The 16,437-nt window shown below is 53.0% G+C and overlaps 1 protein-coding gene across 1 annotated transcript in view; it reads left to right on the top strand.

Annotated features, from left to right (window-relative positions):
- The first annotated feature begins 1,667 nt into the window (after positions 1-1,667).
- LMCD1 (LIM and cysteine rich domains 1) overlaps positions 1,668-16,437 on the top strand; it is a 28,333-nt gene continuing 13,563 nt past the window's right edge. Inside the window, exons 1-2 of the mRNA XM_035546919.2 lie at positions 1,668-1,763; positions 16,096-16,184. Coding sequence (XP_035402812.2) covers positions 1,683-1,763; positions 16,096-16,184 — 170 coding nt within the window. The 5' untranslated portion in view covers positions 1,668-1,682. The remainder of the gene's footprint in view (positions 1,764-16,095; positions 16,185-16,437) is intronic.

Raw genomic sequence — 16,437 nt, 5'->3', positions numbered from 1 at the left:
GCGCTCGCAGCCCCCGGTGGCAGCCACACCTGGGTGGAAGCTGCGGGGAGCCCTCGTCTCCCACAGCCTGCAGAGCCGCGTCAGGGCCACGCGGAGCACGGCCGGAGCAGGGGATGGGAGCACGGACACCATGCTGCGTTCCCGTCCCCCCGTGGGCACCTTTGCTGCCCTTCGCGCGTTTTCACACGGCCGCTGCAAATTGCAGCCACTCGTTTTGGGGAGGCGTATCCAGGCACTGGGGACAACATGCAACGTGAGCTCCGATGGCTCCTGCCGGGGTCACGTGCAGAAGCAGGTGAGCAAAAGGCACTTTGTGCGCTCAGAAACCGAATCCTGGTGAAAATGACCCCACGCTTCCCTTCTTTGCGTGAATATCTGAGAGGGATCTCAGAAAATGTAACAACAGGTGAGATATTAAATCAATGTAAGGTCATTTACATTTATTTTATTTTATTTTAATTACACTAGTAAAGAGGCAGCCCAGCCTGGAGCTGTGCCGGGTGCTGCTGGCAGCTGTGCTTTGCTTGCAGGACGTCAGGAGGCGGTCGGGTGCAGGTTCCTGGTATTTCAGCACGGTCCCGCCGGCGCCAGCAGGAGGAGGGCACAGCGGGGGGACAGGGGACAGGGCCAGCCGCCAGCCCATGTGTGTGGGCCCTCGCCCTCAGCAGGACAAGGGGGCTTTGTACTGGGCCTCCCTGCTAAAGCCGGAGAAGGCAGGAATGTCTGTGGGAAACTGTACAGGAGACCCTACCCTTTTGTGCAAAAAGAAAAAAAAAAAAAAGAGAGAGAAAAGAAAAAAAGAAAAACAACACCCAAAGGCTATAGGTCATCAATTAACATACGCTGAAATAGCAAGAGGCACATGGTTCCAGACGTTTTCTTCTGCTCAAAACACACCACGAGTGAGTGCTGCAATAAACTGCCCCGGCCCGCTCCTGCTGGTCCCCATGCTCTGGGCGGGAGCTGCGGTGGTGGTGGGGCTTGGTGCGGAGCGGTCAGCGGGGATGGGATGGGATGGGATGGGGATGGGATGGGGATGGGGATGGGGATGGGGATGGGGATGGGGATGGGATGGGGATGGGGATGGGGATGGGGATGGGATGGGGTGGGGATGGGGATGGGATGGGGATGGGATGGGGATGGGATGGGATGGGGATGGGGATGGGGATGGGGACGGGATGGGATGGGATGGGGATGGGGATGGGATGGGGATGGGGATGGGGATGGGATGGGGATGGGGATGGGATGGGATGGGGATGGGATGGGGTGGGGATGGGGATGGGATGGGGATGGGATGGGGATGGGATGGGATGGGGATGGGGATGGGGATGGGGACGGGATGGGATGGGATGGGGATGGGGATGGGGACGGGATGGGATGGGATGGGGATGGGATGGGGATGGGGATGGGATGGGGTGGGGACGGGGACGGGATGGGATTGGGATGGGGATGGGACGGGGACGGGATGCGACGGGACAGGGACGGGGACGGGGATGGGGATGGGGATGGGGTTGGGGTGCGCCCAGCACTGTTGCGCTGCGCCCCGCACCCTGCGCGCCGCTCCCGCGCACACGTGCGCGCAGCACCCAGCGCGCCCCGCCCGGCCCTGCCCCGCCGCGCGCCCATTGGCCGGGAAAGTTCGTTCCGGCGGCCGATTGGCCGGGGGCCGCCGGGGGCCGCCAATGAAAGGCGCCGGGCGGGCGGCGCGCAGCAGGCGGGCAGCGGGCGCTGCGCGGGAGGGAGCCGGGGCCGGAGCGCGCAAGGTGCGGAGCGGGAGCGGGGGTGCGGAGCGGGAGCGGGAGCGGGACGGGACGGGACGGGACGGGACGCAGCTGGGGGAGCGGGACCGTGCGGTGCGGAGCGGTGCGCGGCTGGGGGAGCGGAGCGGGACGGTGCGGTGCGCGGCTGGGGGAGCGGTGCGGTGCGGGACGCGGTGCCCGGCAGCGCGGTGCAGCCCCGCGGGCATCGCCCCGGGACGGTGCCGGTGCCGCCCCGGAGCCGGGCGCGGCTTCCCCGGTGCCGCCCGGTGTTGCCCCGTGCCGGAGGCGCCGCCCGGCTCCGCGCCCTGCGGCTGGGGGCGGCTGAGCCGCGCAGTGCGGGGGGCGCCCCGCTGCCGGCGGTTGTGGCTCCGCCGGGCTCCCGGCCCCGCTCCCGGCAGCGGTGCCCCGCGGGGGACGGAGCCGCGCCGGGAGGGAGCCCCCGGTAGCGGGGCCGAGCGGGGCGGGACGGCCGCAGCCCCCGCGGTGCCCCGAGCCGCCGTCGGTGCGGCTGTTGGGGAAGCCGCTCGGGGCCGTCGGGGTTAGCTGCTGTCGGGCCGAGCGCTGCAGCGCCGAGCTTGTGCGCTTGGGGGGTTCGTCCCAGGCTTTGTAGGGGCTGGGAAGCGCTTGCGCCCCTTGGTCGGGCCACCGAAGGCTTGCTTTTACCTGGAAAATCCAGGCCTCTGCTGGAGATGAGCAAATGAACCAGAATAACTGAAGCCCTCCCTTGGCACGGCGTGGAGCTGAGTGGAAGGGGCTTTAATCGCTAAATAAAAACGTGTGGAACGGGTCAGCAGGGAGCAGCTGCTCTTACGGCCTTACTCGATGTACCTGTGTCACTGCATAGTTAGGGGATGAGTTAAATGCCTAATGTCAGCGCTTCGAGGCTTCCACATTGTTGTAATCTCATCTCCCGCTGCCAGACGGCTGCGGTGGGGCAGTGCCAGTGCGGGGGCACCGTGGGACCTCCCTGGCCACGGGATGGCAGCTTCCCGAGCTTTGTGCCAGCGCTGGCCTTGGAACCCCCTCCTGGGACAGCTCAGCCTCTGTCCCAGTGGCTCTGAGCAGTGCTGCTGCTCGAGCTGTTTGCTGGGTTTTGCAGAAAGCTGCCTGCTCTGTGCAGGTTGCCCTGGGCAGTGTTGGTGCTCAGCAGCAGCAAGGCGCGCTGGCCAAAGCATCTGCTGTTCCATGACCCCTTCTCATGGGCAGGTACAGTTGAGGATTGTGCTGCTGCTCGTGGAGCTGTGGTCTGTTGGTTTTCATCAGGCACCAACGTGGTTCCTGCCCTGGCCAGGGCTTTGCTCACAGGGCTGGGGATGCCCCCGGAGCAGCAGGGTGAGATGTGGGCAGCGAGGAGGGCTGGGCAGTCAGCACCGTGGCAAAGCTGCTTCTGCACTAGACCCACCACCTAGGACCATCACCCAGGAGCTTCTCAGTTATCATCCTCAAAGGGGCTGGAGCCTGAGGCTGTGCAGTTGTGGGTCACAGGGTTTAAAAGCCTTTGAAAGGTTTCTCTGTGCAGAAACCCACCAACCCTTCCAAAACATGCGGCCTGATGTTTAGCTCCCTTTGTTGGAAGGATGATGGGTCATGAAGATCCACCATCCATAGAGATGCCATCTTTAACTGTAATTTCCCTTAGATCTGTGAAAGGAACAGCAGAAAGTGCCTGCAGTGGAAGGGTGCGCTCCTGTGGGTCATGTCTTCTTGTGGTCACTTGTGACCGGGCAATGTGGAGCTTAATATCTCCTGCGTGGAGTGAGGGAGGTGAATACCCCATCTGTGTACCTCTTCTGACAGGCTGTCTGTCCCGGTTCACCTCAACTGGCACCGGGCACAACAGCATACAAAGAAAAGTCTCAGCTATTCTGCCCTTTGAAAGGGAAACAAAATGGCATAACAAGAAAAATACTGAACCTGGATCAGTCTGGATAATACATGTCCAAAGACAAATGGGCGTCTTTGCAGTAGACGGCTGTTTAATTTCCTGAATCATGAGAAGGGCACTTTTTCTGGGCACAGGGTGAAATACTGTCAAATTTTAATTTGGTTTGGCAGTGTCGCGCAACCAGTTTGAGCAAGTTGGGGAAGGCAAGTCTGGAACTCATTAAGGCTTGCTGCAAGGCCCTGAAAATTTGATTTTCAATCACTGTTGGATTTAATTGTTGTTGATGTCTTGCCTAGCGTATTATGGGATTCTTTCTGAGGAAATTAAAACAGCATGAGCAGGACGGCATTCTGTTTGGCAAATGGGTTGTTTAGATTAAATTCTAAATGGAGAGTTAAAACTCAAAACCAAGATAAAGCATGATGGCTGGCATTTTGCGCTTTCCTGGAGCTATTTCAACTGGACTGTGGAGGCAGAAGGCATCAGGATTTGTGTACTGTTCTCACTAAATTCAGTCAATTTTTTTCAGGAGAAGAAAATAACCCTCTAAGCTAAAAGTGCTATTCAAAGCCAAGGTAAAGTTTACTCAGTTAATACAACTTTTGGTTCTTTAACTTTTTATTTCTTCAGTTCTCCAGCATGGATTTTTTGCAAGCATCCAAAGTAGACAAATGGTAGGACAGGAAGAAAGTGCTGTTGCTGTGGCGAGACCTGCAAGGTGCAGAGGTCTGGATGTCGCTGACCTTGGGGAGAGGCAGAAGCCAGCCTCTGTTTGCCATCAGCACCGTGGCTGGACACCTGAATACTCTGCACACGTATCCGCAGATGTGTGTGGGAATGCTATTAAGGCTTGGGAACTTGCCCCTTAAGTCCAAAATGTAGGGCATTTAAAAGCTAGAGTGTATTGGAGCCTCGGCTTTTTCATTCATTTCTTCATAAACTGTGTCCCTGGATGAAGACGCACAGGATTTTTGGGCTAAGTCCACAACTGTGCTTTCCCTTCAGAATGACGCCTGCTCTGCAGCTCTCCGCAGAGCTTGGACAGATGGCTGCCTTTGTGGTTAGACACTGAGCTCTCAAACAGTGAAGGTTACGCCTAAAAGTAGTCTTCCACAGAACACATCTGTGAAATCTATAGTCTGTCCAAAGCCACTCCGAAGCAATTTGAGCGTGCAGCAATAAAGATAGTAAACACTAACTGCCTGGATCGTGCATGCGAGGCAATCACATCAGTCACTTAAATGCGCGAGTGCTCTCTTGTGTAAACACTGTCAGTGACTGTACAAGCAACTTCATCCCTCCTGTTGGAAGTTGGACCTCATAATTTTTAACAATTAGGCCATAGAAAGTTGTTTATCTGTTGGAGACTTCTTGTGTCGATAGTTCCCGGTTCTGCTCTCCGTTAATAGAAATTCAGTGGATCACTGTGAAGCACTGGTTCCTCCTCCACAAAGCTGCCTCGTGGCTGGCGAGGTGTTTTGCCCCAGTGTAGGTACAAGAGGTTACACGTGGCCCAGGGCAGACGACCGTCGCCCTGCGTACCCTCTGTGAAAGGTGGTGTGCTGCTGTGACTAAATCCCCACTCAGAGCTGCCAGCATCATTGTGTTGGAGCCAAAAGGAGGAAATGCTGCTGCAGCTGTCATGGAGAAACAGATGTTGATCTTAATGCAGAAACCTGCTTAGTTCTGTGGACAAGTATTTATAGATATGAAATCATAAAGCACACATGGGTTAAAGAGCTTATTTTGGGACTTGGACTCAGGACTAAACCTAGCCCCATAAAACACAATTTACAAGTTACAAAATCCTTCTCATCCTGCAGGGAGGGAGTGTCTGGAGTATTTGTTTAGGCTGAGACTTTTCTTTTTTTTAAATATATAAAAAAAATTTGTATTTCAGCCATTCAGGAAAAGCAGTATTTAGCTGTCCTAGCTTGAAGCTATTGCTTTATTTAAGGATGAGACTGAAAGAAAGGGAAAGGTTTAGGGGAAGCTATTTCCACTTTTTGGAAGAGGACCTGGAAAGAAAAAAAAAAATCTACTGTTGTCTTAGCAGGAGCGTGTGACTGCAAACCTACCCAAAAGCACGGTGGCCAGGTGCTCAGGCTCTGCAGTGTGGGAGGTGGCACAGCTCCTCAGCTTCTGCAACAGGGCTCTGGGCAGCCCCAGAATGAGCTCTGACTTCCCTTGCTGCCTCTGGACGCCTGGAGAAGTTCTGCTGTACTTCATGTGCTCTGCCACAGTTCCTTTGGGCACACCTTTGGCTTTCTCATGTCTCGATCTCTGCAGCTGTAAAATGTGAATGGTCAAGCTGAGGAGGGATTTAGGAGGACTAAATCAATGATGTTGCGTAAAAACCTCATGGGAGTAGCTCCTGAAGTGCAGAATGTCAACGCAGTGATGGAAACCCCAGCTCCTGATGATGGCTCTGCACCATTTCCACTGCTGGAAGTGGGAAGGACAAAGCTGGCTTATGGGAAGGGAGCTGATGACTAAAATGAGACACTTACCTGAGTACTTTGGAACTTATCACAGCTGCTGTTTAATTAAATTTGGGTGGGTTCTTCCCATTCCATACACCTACTTGCAGCTTGTTTTGCTCTTATAATTGAGACCAAGTGTCTGAAGCACTGTCTTGTTTGTGGAAAAATCTATTCATTGTATTTTTTTAATTTGCCCTTCTCTTATCATTAATTCACACATTGTTAGTGGAGAAAGGAATCCTGCCAACTATGTGCTCTTGGAAGAGCAAGATATTTGCAGAGGCTCTGGTTCTGTTATCTCTGTCATCCTGTAGGTTGAGATCTGGCAGCTCTATTGAAATAGTTTCCTCAGATATCAGTGCCTTTCCCAGGTCTTTATGCTGCTAAAATAAAAGGCAGTAAACTTCTTACTTTGCGAAGTGTAGTATCAATTAGAGCCTCCAGTATTCTAGATGGTACTAACTCATTCACTAACTTAAATCCTAATGAGAATTTGAGGTAAGACAATCTTTGAATGTCACTTTCTTTCTGTGAGCCTGGTAATTTGGATAACTGCTCAGAATCTGGTAGGGAAACAAATAGCTTTTAAGTTAAGGCTACAGTAGATGTTTTTCATCTATGAAAAGAAAACAAATCAAAGCTATCCTTTGCTGTTCCAAGTCAAAATTATTATAGATAGCAGCATGTGCAGAACTGATTAATGCACTTTGAAGAGCAGTTGCTCACACTCGCACAAGTTTATTCCATTTGCAGCTGATGTCAAGCAGCCCCTTCAAAAAATAAATCTTGTCCTGGGCTGCCCATTCCAGAGGCTGTCCCCGCTACCTGGCCCCGGCTGCTCAGAGGTCTGCTTTGGGTGGTTTTCTGCTCGGCTCTGATGCTCGTGCCCGCAGTGCCAAGGGGCACTGCTCTGCTTCCCTGGGCTCTGCCTGTGCTCACCAGGGAGCAGTTGGGTGGCCTGCAGGTCCTGCTCGATGCTGGCTCCTGAAGAACAACTCCACGAGAGCTGCTTGGAGCTTTTCCCCTTGCAGTCTTTTTGGGGCATTTTTCCCCCCAGTTTGAGAGTCAGGCTTAATGAGAAACAGGTGATCCCCTTCCTCAAGGAATTTATTAATAAGTTTTAGACTGGAAAACTATCTAGGAAAATGCTGAGTGAGATGGATTGCCCATCCAAATTACAAATTAAGATGCTTGAGGTCAAGCTTTTGAAAGGAGGCTTCTGCTACCCAAGGGAGGGCTGATTGGGATTCACCTACAATGATGAAAGGACCTTAACTCACTATTTTAGGAGGCAAATTAAATACTTTCAAAATATCTGTGGTTTTGTGGTTTTTTCCCCTTCCGGAGATATCCAGCCTTCCCTATTGGGGCCTTTAGGCCAAGTTTTCAATGCCTCTGTGGTTACCTGAAATTCAGGATCATCATTTAGGTAACACCAAAAAGTGTTTTTCTGACATTGATTTGAATTCCACCTTGTGAATGCTGTTTAGCAGATAGCTCAGCCTTTGGGATTGCCCTGCTGTACTGCCTTGTTGAAAGGCAAACTGCTCGGTACCCTAAGCAGTGATAACTGGCCTTGCACTTAAATATCTGTATACAGAAGCTAATCAAGTGATGCAAATCAAAGGCCCTTATTTAAACAAGCACACATAAGTTCAGATTTGTTAGATTAATGTGATCCTTTTGCCAGCAGTAGGAACCACTGAAGGGAAAAACCTCTCCTGGTAATTGGACCAGGTTACTGACAGTCCCATTTATCTGAGTGCTTCTGCTTTTTGGCTTGAATTAAGAAATGAGAATAGAAGTGAGAATTGATGTGGGTTTCTTGCACGCTCAGAGTGCCTGTTACCCAGGCTACCTTTACTCTGTACAGCTGTTTGAAGCACGGGTACCTTGAGGCCTCCCAGTAGCATGCAGCAGTCTGTGCTCAGCAGTGGAGCAGTGCTAGCTGCCGTACCAATTGCAGGGAGCAGCAGAGGATCTGTTTCAGCGCTACTGCAGCAGTGTCCTGCTTTGCCTCAAAGTTAGGGCAGTCTCCCCCTGTGCACACCCCGGGCTTGGCCTCTGTTGGCTCCATCCCTGTTGCCAATGTGCTGGGGGTTTTCAGCAGTCCCTGACCGCAGCCCTTGGCCTGGCTGCGGCGGGGATGTGCTCGCAGGGAGCCCGGGGTCTCTGGGGGCTGCTGTGGGCAGCTCGCTCTGTGTCCCTGGGTGTGCCAAGAAGCTTTTCCTAACCCACAGCTGGTGCTGCTGCTTCAGCAGAGCCGAGGGAGGTGGGAGTCTCCAGCTCCAGCCCAGCGGGAGGATGGGGAGCTCACCCTTTTAGAGAGAGGCAGTTACATGTGTGCTGGGGGCTGCGGCTGGAGAGGGGACAGCGAGGTGCCTCTTACACCTGGATATAATAGAACAATCGCTGCAAATCTGCCCTGCTGGACCTGCACACGGAAGGAAAATGCGAACAAGAAGGCTTTCTCTATGTACTGAGCCTGTCTTAGTTCCTGCCTTTAACTAAAACACAGTCCCTTGGATGCATTAATATTTTTGCTCTTGGGCTTGGCTGGTTTTCCTCCCCTGGCCCATGCAGTACCTTGTAGTTCTGATTTGGGGTGTTGTACTTTTGCAGAACTTGCAGCGTTCCCCTCATTGCCGTACAGATACCTCTTCTGCTGTGTGTAAATGTTTACACCCTCCAGTTACTGGACTTCCTTTAAGGAAGTTTGACTTAGCTCCCTGTTATGTGAGCTTAGCTCTGTTATAGTCAAATAATGACACCAAATTAATTGCTGTCCATCCATATCCTTGAGACTCAACAATTGCACTGAGCAAACCAGTCCCACCCATGTGAATACGATCTGCCTTTTTCCTTTTTTCTTTGTTTGGGGCTTTCTCAAAGCTACAATTGTTAATCTCCGAAATTTGTTGCAGCTGGAGGAACCCCGCCCGGAGGGTTCATGCGGTGCCTGGACTGGGACTTTCGGGGCAAGGTGTCAAATGCCAAGGCTGCGCGAGGGTCTTCAGGGGCTGCACCAGAAGCTTGCCTTGTGTCCTTGGCTCTGCCACGAGGAGAGGTGAAACCAGGACCTCGGCTCTCAGTGCTGTTGTCAACGTGTAGTAACTTTTTGGAAGCCAGCTTTTCCTCCTCTCTCCCTAAAAAGGAGGAGGAAGCATACTTGAGGTAGTTACGTGTCTCCATTGCCGTTTTTAGCCTCCAAATAAGGTGTTGTGTAACGAGTACTTGCGGGATCCAGAAGGCTCGCTGCAGACGCAGGAGGGCCCCTCTCAGCCAGGCCCTTCTGGAGCTGCAGCAGCCGGTCCCAGAAGCCCTGCCAGAGGCTGGAGGGCGTGGGGTGGCTCGTGCAGCGGTGCCAGGGAGCAGTCACGGTGCCAGGGAGCAGTAACGGTGCCATGGATGTCACCCATCAGCCTGTCCTCATGTCCTCCGCTGGCATGGAGCGCAGCGAGCTGCCTCCTGTCCGACTGCTGCACGCAACACCCACTCAGGAAGGCGTATGTTCTTGGAAGCTTTCAGGGCCTTTGATCAATAACCATATTAGCCAAATTTGCCATTTGGCTGGAGCTGCCCCGAGTGTCTGGGGCATGGGGCCGGCACTCACAGCGAGACCCTGCTGCCCGGGGGAGCCTTCTCCTTCCAGGGCGTTTCCCACCTGCAGAACTGCTGCAGTCCGGCTTTGTGGTTAGACCAAGGCCCCCGTGGATACGCAGGAGGAAAGAGGATTAAAGGTCTTCCAAGGGAGCATGGTCGAAGCATCCCTGAGCAAATAAGGATCTCCTCACTTCAGCAATTGTCCTTTTGTTGCAGTGACTGACTTTGCAGCTGGAGCTGGCTGGGCTCTCCTGTTTCCGCCTTGCTTGTTGAGTCACTTAACCAAGACCCCGTCTGCTGCAGTCTCGTGCGGTAGCATGCTTCTGCTAGAGGAAAAATGAATTTGTCAAGGCTGTCTTGACCCTGTGCTTGTGCATGGCCAAAGAGAGATTGTGTAAGGAGCAGCCTCGTCTGGGCAGTCTAATAGCCAAAGAAGAGGAAGAAAGCTAAGTGTCACTGAAAAGCCGGCACCAGACTCATGACTGCGTTTCTCTTACGTGGTGTTGGTAGCAAATTCTTCAGCAAGGGTGGATGGATGCCCCTGGCCGGGGAGGGGAGTGGGCTGCAGGCAGTGCAGCCGGATCTGCACCTGCTCAGCTGGGTTAGAGGTTGGTCTGCTCTTACTGTGCTCAGTTCCTTCGTGGCTCAATCTCACAGTCCTTAAAGGAAAGCAAAATATTGCTGTGGGCTCCTCCTGGCGCTTGGTTAATCTGTGTATTACAGACGTTAAGTGGAGCTTCCTGATCCTGCAGTGACGTGAGATAAATCAACCTCTGCAAAAGCAGCTATTAGCTGAGGATGTCAGGGTGTTAGCTTTCCCGTACTGCCCTTCTTGTAAGCTCTGTTTAAAGTTTGTATTAATATTAAATTTCTTCCACCCATTACTCCATAAAGCAGTTGGCTCTCAAGGAATGAGTTTCCTGGGAGCAGTGTGCTAGAGCTGCCCTGTGCTTCTGAGGCTAAACAAAGCGGAGGTGTTAAGTACATCCCGAGGCATTTTTTCCGCCCTGCAGATTGTATCAGCCTGTTCATCACTGTCTGCAGGAGGACCTCGGGAGCCACCCCGACTGCTGATGTTTTTGGTGCTGAGCTGTTTATCGCTACAGCGTCACACTGGACGTGTGCAGACCACAAAACCATGACAGCTAACGGGGCTTTGTGTCCGTATTGAGCCAATTACACATAAGGGTGGAAAGTACTCGTGTTCCCGGAGATGCAGCTGTGGCAGGGAGGGCTCATTCCTGAGGGCCCGTGCTCGCCATAGCTGCTGTGTCCGTTCGGCACCGGGCGGTCCGAGCCTGGCCCCTTTGTGGTCTCGAAGCTTGGCCGGCTCCCCTGTGGCGATAGCCCGGGCATGGTAGGGTTTTTACTCAAGGACCATTCGCTGGAAAACACTTAGCCGAGCTTAGTCTGAAGTCTCCTCTTCTTGGCCATACTAAATCTGTGGCACTTAATGCCACTGTTGTGAGGAGAGTGGAAAGAAACTTATTTAAAGGGGTTTTCAAGTCAAGGGGATGTGAAAACAGTGTTTTCTCCACGTGTCATTGAGGATGGTCCCCTTGCAGCAAGCTCAGTTGTCAAGCCAACTTCAGCAGACCAAAGGGCCGATGGCCAAGGTGTGCAGGACCGGTCAGAGGGCGGTGATACACCCAAAACTTCTGGAATCGCAGCTGAGCTGTGAGCAGAGCAAGCTGGTGGGGCTGGACCTTGATCGGCTCATAACTTCTAACCAGGGGTCCATCCTGCCAGGTGGACCTGCCCTGGAAGCTCAGTGCTCCTTTGTCCTCAAGTCTAAACCAAGCAGGAATGACCTTTTGTTTTATTTTGTTTTTCCCGTGGCACTTGGCGTTATAGGTTCTCTCTTTTCCAAAAACTGAGCAAACTTACCAGTGTCTAGGATGGCCCTGCCTTTGGCCAGTGTAGTGAACCACAGCATTACACTGACCAAGAAGCTGGCATATTCCTGAGATTGTTAAGAGATGTTTTTGTGGGTAGAATGGCCTCAGTTTCCTATCATTTCACTGCCTAAGAATTTCCTCTGCCCTGACTTGCTTTCTCTCTCTTAGTAGCAAGAATGCTATCAGACTAAAAGCCAAAATAGAAATCTTAAAGTGCATTGTATATCTAGTCATGGTGAGCAGAATTTGCTTTTCTTCCAAGCAGTTTGTTGACACAGGCATTTTTTTTAAAGGCGTTACAAATGTCTTCACTCCTCACGTCTTAAACTCTCGCATCTCTTTTAACATTGCTGTATCCAGATGGGCTTGGGCATAGGCGGAGTCCAGGACAGTCTGTTTCACATTCTTACTGGGTTTGGTGGGCTTTGCCATGTTATATGTCTCTTTTTTCTTTTTTTTTTAACAAGAAATCTCCTTTTATGCGTATTTGAGGAGCTAGAGCTGAGCTGCGAGGAGAAGCTCCATATCTGGGCAGGGAGCCCTGCTGACCAGGCAGCCCGAGCAGCCGGCACGGCTTCTGTTGTGGTTGGCCCCTGCACTGCGATGGGAATAAGGAGCTCAGAGCTCCCTGCGCTGCTGAGGGAGAGAGAAGCGTGCTGTCCCCCAAGTACAGTGACATTGCCGTGCTCCACGTCCTCGCGAGGGCAGATGCTGCCTGGAGGGGTCAGAGCTCGCAGGAGGAAATGCGAGAGGTGGTGGCTGAGTGCCCTGACCCGTGTGGAGGGGGCTCAGGTGCATTTGACAGGGTCTGTCCCTGCCATGGGGATGTCCCCTGAATTCACAGGGCCACCCACGCTGCCCTGCAGGCAGTGGTGGGCATGAGCTGCTGTCCCAGCCCCTTCCCCTACTGCTGCAGACCTGCACCTCCAAGGGCAGAGGAACCTGAGCCACCCCAGGAGGTGCACGTTGCCTTGAAAAGCTTCTGGATTTTCATATATATTTTCTTCATACATTTTCTATAGCTCTAGACTTGCGACTGCCATGCGTGGTGAGGAGCAGTGAGTCGTGCTATGGACACCTGCAAACAGAAGCTTCCAAAGAGATCTGGAGCTCCTGATGGTGAAGGCATCGGGGCTTGGCAAGAGCAATTGCACAAATGGGAGGGATGGTGGCTGGGTCTTCTCTGCAGGTCTGAATTTGTATGTGGTGGAAAATAATGGCTGGGACTTCAGCTCCATCTTAAGGAAACAGATTCCCAACCTTCAGTACGTAGCTCAGAGGTGGGGATTGCCCATTAATGCCCGCAGGTTTGTTCTGCAGGTGAAACAGTGGCAGTTTCAGATGAGAGCTGAGACTTCAGTGTATCAAATCTGATCCATTTTGCTGTATGAGTTTCAGCTGAGTAAATGTGTAACTGGTGAGACCGTAGTGAAAGTTCAAAAACACTTCCCCAGGACGGTGTTTGCAGAGGAACTGTGCCAAGGTGGCAGGTGGGGAGGTGAAACCTGCATTTCAGCCCGTCTGATAAGCTTCACCAAGGCAGCATCTGCTACAGGGTGGCATCAGAAGTGTTCTGATGTGAAAACTCAGAAAATCACAGGCTCCCAGTGGGAAGAGCCCCGGGACTGCTGGCCGGATGGCGTGGGGTGGTTCTGGCTGCTGCGACATCGACTGCCTGCTGCCGCCCAGTGTCACTGGGCTGGTGGCCGTGTTTGCACACCCACACTGCCGTGTGCCCAAAGGGCCTCACAGGCGTTCATGTCGGCAGAAGAAGCCGTTAGCTGAACAGAAGTTTTTAGCCCCTTTTTGTATGAGGTCCTCCAGACTTGTCCTCCCATGGCCGAGCTGGAGGTGGTCCATACACAGCAGCGTGGGGCACCTTACTTCCCAGCTGGGCTGTTCACGAGGCTTCGGGATGCACGGGCAGCGTTTGGAGCTGGAAGCTTTTGTAGCAGGGGCAGGTGTCCGAACACGAAACCCAGCAGCCTGCTGCAGAGGCCATCCACAAGCTGGGCAGCAGGGCTGGGGCGCAGGTCTCAGGTTCCCCAGGGACTGCATGGGGCACTTAGTTAGCCCCAGCTACATGTGGAGCTGGCACATGAAGCAGAGGTCTTATCTGGACAAGTAGAATAAATTACCAGGGCAGGGGCCCATGAACCCTCAGGCAGTAAAGAAATACCGGGCTTGCATCCCGGCATGAAGGCTGCAGGCGGGTGGCCACCCCCTGGATGGCCGAGCTCCCACCCTGATACCTGGGTGGCTCCATGTGCTCTTGCTGCTGACGGTGCTTTTCGCTTTGCTTCCCCTCTGCATGGGCTATGTAATGACGCTTTTCCAAATTAGTTTATTTAATCCAGATGTTTGCATTTTGAATAAACAAACATTCATAGTCCCTTGTCTGTATCATAGTCCCTTGTCTGTACTCAGCTTCTGGTTCATTAAGATTAGAGTCGGTTTAAAAAAAAAAAAAAAAAGGTAGATATGTAGCACATAGTTCCAGAACTGACAAGATTTAAAGTGGTCTGTGTGTCGGAAATGTAAATGTGTGTCTGTTCTGGAGAGCTGGGTCAGAGCTGAAGAATCAAAAGCATCCTATTTTCTGCATGCTAGAGGCAGGGGGAATGTGTGTGCATGCACTCAAGTGCATGTTAAGACCATTTAGAAATGTATTTTTATGAATTCCCAGGATGAGAGGTCTGTCCTTTCAATGGTCTTCCAAATGTCTGGAAAGACTGAAGGTGAAATCTGAAGTGAAAACTAAAGGTGAAGTCAGAGGCACAACTGAAATAGCAGGCCCTTGGACAAAGGGAGCAGGAACGGACCATTTTGTACCGATGGGGATGGGTTTCTCAAGGATGAGCAGTCTAGTGGGAAGATAAAAAAAATGGGAGCTGGGGCAGGAGGAGCAAAGCAAGCACTGCTTTAAGTAGCGCATGGTCGTGTGGCGGGACGAGCGCAGCTCGGAAACACACGTGGGCTGAATTAAGATTGCGCAGGCAGGACCACCCTGCTCGAGCACTGGGAGCCTCTGCAGCCTTAGCTGTGTTGGGAGGGACTCCGCCTGGGCGCACACCAATGCCTGGTCGATGCCTGGAACAAGCTGCTACTTCTAGAAGAATAAGTGTACGCAGACTGCGTGAATGGGAGCAAACAAAAAGGACATGGTAGTGCAAGATTTGTATGCGTTAAGCCTTAAAGGAAAATGAGCTTCAAAGTGGTCAGAAAATTGCAGGAGGCTGGCATTTTACAATGCCTCCCGAGGACTGGGAGTACTGGGTGTGCTGGCATGGGTGGCAGAGCAGAGAGCTGGCTGCAGCTTTGCTTGCAGACGGTAACCCCATGGAGCTGCCACCACTACTGGAGTTGTTTTCCTTAAGCCCATTTTTGCAGGGAACAAAGGTGTCTTTCACACAGGAGTCTACGAGTTCCTGTAAAAACAGCCAGGCTGACAAGCCCAGCGCCCGCCGTGTCCCTCCTCCCCGATGCTTCCTGCAGCCCTCGCTTCTTGGCTCCCGCCGTACCCTCCTGCATTCCTCACATTCACAAAGCCATGTTCAATAAGTCTGCGGCACAGACACTAAAACAAGTTTATTCTCAGCGTTATTGGCTCCTGCTGTGACTCCTTGCACTTGCCTGCCTGCTGCTGGGAGGCTGTCAGGGCTGTCTGTGCGGCAGTGAGCACCCATGTACGTAACTGCTGTGAGCGCAGCACAACCACAGCGCGTCTTCCCCTCCCGCTGCCTTTCCTCCCAGAGCCCTTCCCTGCTGCATTTCCTCTTCACCATGGAAAGCACCCATAAAGCCCAGCACCCGAGATGAGGGAATGTGACACTCCCCAGATGTATCTGAGTGCCTGTGGGACAGACCGAGGAGGTGCAGGCTGCGCTGCAGCTGGCAGCCTCCGGTCACGGCAGCGTGCCTCCGCGCCTCGCTGCAACCTCGCTGCACAGCGGCGCTCTTCGGCCAGGGCTCTGCTGCTGTGGCGCTGGCGTGGGCGTTCTGGGGTGTCATGTCCTCTGGTAGCTTGCACCAGGCTATCTGCTTCTGGCTTTAATGGCGTGCCACGAAATCTCTCTGGCTTGCACAAATGCATATGTGCTGTATATGAGTTGACTGCAAATAATATTTTAGTAAGACCACAAGGGTGGCTGCCCGGCACCTTGTGCATGCTAGATGTGCCAGCTCAAACCCACCTTCCTCACAATGTTCCAGGCCAGTTATGGCTCTGGCATGTGGCCTTCTCTCAATCTGTGGTAAAAAACTTCAGCCCAACCATCCCTGTGGAATCCCATAGCCAGCCTGCATGGACAGGGATCAGACAGCATCTGGGAGCTTTGGGGCATCACAGCGTGTAAGGCATGGCCAAAGAATTCAGCATCTGAAGGACCGAGTGCAGGGCTAGCGCTCAAGCCTTGGATGGTCTTTGAGAAGCAAACCTTTCCAACTGGTGTTCTGCTCTTTTCCAGATGTCCGTGAGCCAGCAGCAGTCGGGAAGAGGTGTGCCATGCTTACGCTGCAGAGGGATGTGCACAGGCTTTGAGCCACATTCTTGGAGGTAATGTCTGTGCTGGGATGGGCCCTACCTCTGAGGCTGTCCTTTTGGGTCCTGTTGATGTTGTATCGGTGGCTCTGAGGGCAAAGAAAAGCTGCAAAGTCCTGGGGCACTGCTGGGATGGTGCAGGGAGGACAAGCTGTCTTGCTTGGACAAGCGCTGGGTGGAAACCACGCTTGTGCTCCCTGTTCTCTGTCCCCCTTCCTTCACTGAAACTGCTCTTTTATTTTAATTTGGTTCGTGAATACATCTTTAA

The sequence above is a fragment of the Cygnus atratus genome, chromosome 10 (assembly GCF_013377495.2).
Source record: "Cygnus atratus isolate AKBS03 ecotype Queensland, Australia chromosome 10, CAtr_DNAZoo_HiC_assembly, whole genome shotgun sequence".
NCBI lineage: Eukaryota > Metazoa > Chordata > Aves > Anseriformes > Anatidae > Cygnus > Cygnus atratus.
Note: the sequence above shows the minus strand (reverse complement) of the source record. Positions and strands in the feature narration are given on the sequence as shown.